The 7,074-nt window shown below is 45.3% G+C and overlaps 3 protein-coding genes across 3 annotated transcripts; all 3 read left to right on the top strand.

Annotated features, from left to right (window-relative positions):
• Positions 1-1,355: 1,355 nt before the first annotated feature.
• LOC123988478 lies at positions 1,356-2,675 on the top strand. The gene has a single exon (XM_046288726.1). It carries the CDS (start codon positions 1,356-1,358, stop codon positions 2,673-2,675), a length of 1,320 nt encoding a protein of 439 aa, XP_046144682.1.
• A 72-nt stretch (positions 2,676-2,747) lies between these two features.
• Positions 2,748-5,672, top strand: LOC123988477. The gene has a single exon (XM_046288725.1). The coding sequence runs from the start codon at positions 2,748-2,750 to the stop codon at positions 5,670-5,672; it is 2,925 nt and encodes a 974-aa protein (XP_046144681.1).
• Positions 5,673-5,975: 303 nt separating this feature from the next.
• On the top strand, positions 5,976-6,749 carry LOC123988476. Its single transcript, XM_046288724.1, has one exon. It carries the CDS (start codon positions 5,976-5,978, stop codon positions 6,747-6,749), a length of 774 nt encoding a protein of 257 aa, XP_046144680.1.
• Positions 6,750-7,074: the final 325 nt, after the last annotated feature.

Raw genomic sequence — 7,074 nt, 5'->3', positions numbered from 1 at the left:
TACCAACCATCGCGCCAGAATTCAGGAGATGGAAATAGGAGATTGTTTTTCAACTATCTAATTGTAATCCATTTCTCTTATTTAATTAATCTTCTTCCTTTTTACGTTGCGCCGTCGCACGCGCAACGTAACACTCACCAAAAAGGACACGTTGCAGTCGTGCGAACCGAAAATATAATCTCTCAAGACTATTTCATTCCGAATTGTTCCGACCGTTCAACGGAACAGATGTACGAGAATTTCTAAAGGAGTTTATGACAGTTCTTCGACGAAAAGCTATTTTTGAGTTTAGGCATTTTAACATTTCCGGGCAATAACCGTTTACCTTTTTTGAACAATAGAGTCCGATTTTAGTTTTCGTTTTCGTCCTCAATAGCTCCGCTCATGTCATAAACTGGTCTTTCCGAAGGGTAAATTAAAATTTCGGTACTCCGTAACGGTACCCCAGCCTTCGAGGGACAACCTGGATGGAAAAACCCCGGCGTAGCCGGACTTTCGAGGTGCTCGTGCACTCACCGACATCGCCCCACCCTCTCTAGACGAAGACGCGCTAAGGGCGCTAGAGAGGGTGGGACCGATTTTCAAGGGGACACGCCGATTGGAATTTTGAGTTTTCGTAGGAAAACCAATCAGCGCGTTGTCCCCCAACTCGACATCTCCATCAGAGATAATATAGCGGCGCTCGTAACGCGACGAGCGCACTTATTCACTTTTTCGCCATCGTTTCGGGCAAGCAAAATTTATCGTCTGGTCTCACCGTTTTCTTTTCGGAGACCAGAAAGAGACAATTAGTTAAAGGAAATCAAGTTTGAATTTAACAAGACGTTCGGGTAACTTACGAAATTGCCACGAGTCAGAACATGGTCCTTCGAGCCGGATCCGCGATCTAAGGAGTGCAGTGCATAGACAGTGTACAGTGACGTACGGATCCTTTCGTTACGTAAAGAAAGACAACAAATTGTGGTGAAATAAGACCACATAGCAACAGATCTGACACGGAGCAGCTCTGATTGGAAAATTCATATCAAAGGAAGATCATCGGTCAGGATCTGACCTCAGCAGTTGGACATCCACTGCCTGGAAGCTGTGCAGCCATTTACAACCGGTGGCACCCGTCGACGGCAACCGCTCGAGCCCAAGACAACTCCAGCACGCAGAATCAACCAAAGGTAGGCTCGTTAGTCACGAATTACCAATCAGAACCTATCTCGTTATACTTTCTCCTTCTCATTGTTTATCCTTAATCTCTCCGTCTCGATAAAATGCCGACCGGAAGCACGAGCGCGTCAGATAAAACGAACGCACGCAGTCGGGACCTCAAACAAAAACGACGAATTTTTAAATCCCAATGCACGATGTTTGGGAATTACATCGACGCATTTCAAGATTCTGTGAAGGAACGCGTAAAATTGCGGGAACGGATACAGAGGTTGCGAAATCAATTCGAAACTTTCAACGCGGTTCAAGACGAATTAGCTCTTATCGACAATTTTGACGAAGCCGAAAACGAACGTCAAACTACGACGGATCAATTTGACGACATAATGACCAACGCGATCGTATTGTTAGAACGTTTTGAGCGATCCGCAACTCCATCTCCGCAACTGCCAATCGATCCGATGTTAAGAGGATCACCAGCGCCATCGTCATCGATGTTATCATTGCCGGTTCACTTACCGAAAATCGATCTTCCGAAATTTGACGGCCGAATCGAAACCTGGGTAACGTTTAAAGACGCATTTAATACTTTAATCCATGTACAACCGGGTCTGAGTCGCATTCAGAAGTTACACTATCTCAAACTTTCATTGTCCGGACGAGCTGAAGACGCTATCGCAGCTTTTACTATTACCGAGGATAATTACGATGCTGCGTGGAATCACTTGTCTGAAATTTACGACAATAAACGGGCACTCGTTTTGCGTCACGCCGCCCTTTTGCGAGATACACCCGCGATGTCTGACGATTCTTCAGAGGCAATTCGAGACCTCGCGAATCACATGCAACTCCACATTCGATCGTTGCAGGCATTAGGTAGGTCGCGGGAAGATATAGCAAACGATTTGCTATCGAGCATTGTAATTTCGAAGATGGGACCGGATACGCGACGGACGTGGGAACGCACTTTAAATAACACCGAGGTACCGAAGTTGGATGATATCTTCAAATATCTACACAACGCATCGCATCAAACAAAGGAGTATCAAGCGGCAACTGTTAAACCACGATCGCATCAATTGCCGGAAAATATAACACCACGATCAACTCCTCCGCGTTCATATAATTTGCGTTCACGCGCGCCCCCTTCGCATAATCGTCAGCAGGTTTTCGTAACGAACAAACCAAGTCCAAGCACGTCGCCAATTATTCAAGCACGTCAATCGACTGCTACCGCTAACGTCGAGTCAGCATCTTCCCGAACGAAGAGATTTGTCGCCGAGAACGACTGTAAAATTTGTTTTGGACAACACGCCGCGTATCGATGTCCAAAATTCATTGAGATGGAGGTCGTACAACGTATCGAAGCCGCGAAAAAGGCACGACTATGTATGAATTGCCTTCGGTCCGATCATCCGACGGAAAATTGTAGCTTCGGAAATTGTCGCGTCTGCAATCAAGCGCATAACACGAAGCTGCATCAGGACACGCAACCGACCTCGGCAACGAGAATCTGACCGAGGGATTCACCGGATTCGCGTTTTGAACACGGGGCTACGTTAGTCACCGACGTACCTGCGCACGGGTTAATGGCTACCGCGATAATTCTTGTTATGGATCGCGATCAAAAACCAATCGAATGTAGGACGTTAATCGACACATGTTCAAACGCAAATTTCATCACGGAAGATCTAGCATCGAAATTAAGACTTCCGGCGAAACAACACACAACGACAATAGAAGCCTTAAATCAATTAAGCACCGTAACCACACAGATCGTTTCGACCAGCATTAAATCCCGATTATCCAATTTCAAGAGAACTCTGACATTCATTACGATACCGCGAATCTCAGGACCGATACCAGATCAGCAAATTGACCGCGGTAAAATTCCGATTCCCGCGAATATCAATTTAGCCGATCCGCACTTTCACCGACCAACATCCGTCGACATGCTCTTAGGCATCGGTACGGCCTTAGCATGTTTGAGCGTCGGCCAAATAGATATCTCTCCATCTAATAAAACCGATTTGATACTCCAGAAGACATTATTCGGATGGATCATCGGGGGGAGTCTATCTACTTCAATGACAAGGCATAAGGTCTTTCTCACTACTCCAAATTTCGACCTGAAGAAATTTTGGGAATTAGAAGAGGGTCCTCAGGTACGATACCTGTCTGCCGAAGAACAAGAGTGCGAAGAGCATTTTCGGAATCACACCAAGCGGGATAAATCAGGTCGATATATTGTAGCATTACCCTTTAACGAGAAATATACGCAATTGGGTGAGTCTCGGTCGCGCGCCCTGAACCGTTTTCTATCGTTAGAAAGGAAATTCAATCGTGAACCGGAATTAAAATGCGAATACGCCAATGTAATTCAGGAATATCAAGATCTTGGTCACATGAGTGAAGTTCAACCGAATGAACGAGACGGTTTCTACCTGCCTCACCATGCGGTCATAAAACTTTCAAGCGCAACTACAAAGGTCCGTGTCGTTTTCGATGGATCGGCCAAAACGAGTAGCGGCCTATCACTCAATGACACCTTGATGGTTGGACCTACTATTCAGGATGACATTGTTCTACTATTAATTCGTTTTCGGATGCACGCTTATGTCTTGACTGGCGACATAGAAAAAATGTACCGGCAGTTTCTTGTACGACCCGAAGATCGTCGGTATCAGCGGATTTTATGGCGCAACGATGACGGCAAGGTCAAGACATATAATTTGAACACGGTCACTTTCGGTTTGACATCTGCACCGTACCTCGCGATTCGATGTCTCCACCAACTCGCGGACGATGAGGGGAACGGGAATCCAGCGGCGGCACGGGTTATAAAACAGGACCTTTACGTTGATGATCTGCTCACGGGCGCAGACACCTGCGAAGAGGCTATGACCTTGCGAGATGGAATCATCGATATCCTCAAACGTGGAGGATTAAATATTCGCCAATGGGCTTCGAACGAGCCACAGCTTCTCTCCGGACTCGACGAAGCACAGATCAGCAAGAAATTCTTAGGAGATTCCACTCTCAAGACCCTTGGTGTAATATGGGATGCGCAAAACGATAAAATCCTATATACAATCGATCCGATAGTGACAAATAGGGTAACGAAGCGAACAATTTTGTCATCGATTGCAAAAATCTTCGATCCGTTAGGGTTACTTGCGCCGGTCATTATTAAGGCAAAAATTTTAATGCAGCGTCTATGGCAACTGCAATTGGACTGGGACGAAGCGACACCAGCCAATCTTCACACAGAATGGATTACTTTCGCGGCGGAATTTAATTTATTAAACAATTGTTCATTCGATCGACACGTTTTACAACACGGTGTAAGTAAGACTGAGCTACATGGCTTTTGCGACGCGAGCGAGCGAGCCTATGGTGCCTGCATTTACGTGCGTACGGTGACCAAATCCGGAAACATTAAAACGGAGTTACTGTGTGCAAAATCGCGAGTTGCACCACTGAAAACAGTCAGTCTTGCTCGTTTAGAATTATGTGGAGCTGTACTCCTCTCCTTTTTGTACAAAACGGTTACGAAAGCGACGTCACGGAATTTCGACACGAGTACATTTTGGACAGATTCTACAATTGTTTTAAATTGGATTAATAAGGAACCTTCGACATTAAAAACGTTCGTAGCGAATCGCGTCACGGAGGTACAATCGAAAACCGACATCAACGCGTGGAAACACGTTAAATCGGCCGATAATCCAGCCGATCTGATTTCAAGAGGACAATCGCCGTCGCAGTTCCTCGCAGACTCCATTTGGCGCCATGGACCACAGTGGCTCGCCAGTGACGATTCGACTTGGCCAGAGTCTAAATTCGCGATTATGCCTGAAACTCTGGAAACGCGACCGCTTGCGTGCTTCGCAACCACCGTTAATCAGGATGATCAAATTTTAAGCAGATACTCGTGTATTAAAAAACTTCGAAGAATAGTGGCATATTGTTTGAGATTTCGCGCGACACCTAAACATAAAGGACCACTATCTATCGAAGAGATTCGCAACGCGAACGAGCGAATCATCAAAATGGTCCAATCTTCTTCTTTCACACAAGAAATAAAAGAATTAGGAAACAAATCCGGATTACAATCATCGAGTAAACTTTTACCATTACACCCTTTTCTCGATGAAAGGGGCATACTTCGGGTCGGAGGTCGCTTACAGAATTCAACGATACCCTTTGAAGAAAAACATCCGATACTCTTGCCGAAGAATCATCACGTTGTCGATTTGATTGTTCGGAACGCTCATTTGGAGGGTTATCATCTTGGAATAAATTCAACTCTGTATACCGTTCGACAGCAATATTGGCCCATTGATGGCAAAAACACCGTACGAAAGGTTATCCGTCGATGCATCAGGTGCTTCCGTTTCAACCCTCCAGCCACAAAGTACATAATGGGAAATCTACCTGCTCCGCGCGTCTCCGAAAGTAGACCTTTTTCCAATTGTGGCATAGACTATTGTGGTCCGTTTTATACAGTGTGATTCTCTCGGCGCGCAACACAATAGCCGCCCCGCACAATGGAACCCTGCTGTGTTTGCGGGTAAAAAGACCCAGGGGCCATATCGCCGGACCCAAAACTGCTTTGTGTGTGTTTATGGCTGAGACGAAGACAAGAAACGGAACAGCAGGGGTTCCATTGTGCGGCACGGCTTTTGTGTTGCGTTGCGAGAGAATCACCCTGTATTAAAGAGCGACGAGTACGAAACCGCTCTCGAGTCAAAGTTTACATCGCTGTTTTCATTTGTTTTGCGACAAAGGCCATACACCTCGAGGTTGTAAGCAATATGACCACCGAAGCGTTTATTGCCGCCTTAAAAAGATTCATCGCGCGAAGAGGAATCTGTCAGAACATTTATTCGGATAATGGAACAAATTTCGTTGGGGCCAGCAACGAAATCATCGACATCCATCGGACGCTTCAAAAGGACGACAAGTTTCGACATTTTCTCATCGATAAGAAAATTTCATGGCATTTTATGCCAGCCTTATCTCCCAATTTTGGTGGTTTGTGGGAAGCTGCGGTGAAATGTTTTAAACACCATTTAAAACGCGTCGTCGGTGAAGAATTGTTCACGTTCGAGCAATTCAACACGTTCGTCATTGAAATTGAGGCGATTCTCAATTCTCGTCCTCTTACTCCATTATCCTCTGATCCAAATGATCCATCAGCCTTAACACCTGCACACTTTCTGATTGGTAGTTCTTTAACGAGTATGCCCGAGGTTGATTTCAGCGAAACACCTTCCAATCGTCTTTCGAAATGGCAACATATTCAGAAGGTGAAGCAGAATTTTTGGTCCAGGTGGTATAAAGAATATATTCACCAGCTAAACGTTCGCCAAAAATGGACCAAGGGGTCACACGATATCAAGGAGGGATCCCTGGTGGTCTTGAAGGATGACCATCTACCACCACTACAATGGCATCTCGGCCGCATCGAAGAGGTTCATCCCGGACAGGACGACGTCATCCGAGCGGTCACTGTACGAGGGCCCAGTGGCATCTACAAACGGAACGTGAAGCAACTGGCGCTATTGCCAGTTCAAGAAGTGGTGTAACGTGTCGTAATATTAACGAATATTAATCGAACTTTAATTAGGAACTATAATCTTTATCGTATAAGTAGTATAGTATGGTATATTATATTATAATCTTTGCGCGCGTATTCAGATTAATACTCTTCCAAGTCTAGATAAATAGTTCGCGATAATCTAAACAGTTCTAGATAATCACGTTCGCGAGTCTTGATCAATTCGGCTGATCAACGGGGGGAGCATGTTCCGACCGTTCAACGGAACAGATGTACGAGAATTTCTAAAGGAGTTTATGACAGTTCTTCGACGAAAAGCTATTTTTGAGTTTAGGCATTTTAACATTTCCGGG

The sequence above is a fragment of the Osmia bicornis genome, chromosome 14 (genome assembly GCF_907164935.1).
Source record: "Osmia bicornis bicornis chromosome 14, iOsmBic2.1, whole genome shotgun sequence".
NCBI classification, from domain to species: domain Eukaryota; kingdom Metazoa; phylum Arthropoda; class Insecta; order Hymenoptera; family Megachilidae; genus Osmia; species Osmia bicornis.
Note: the sequence above shows the minus strand (reverse complement) of the source record. Positions and strands in the feature narration are given on the sequence as shown.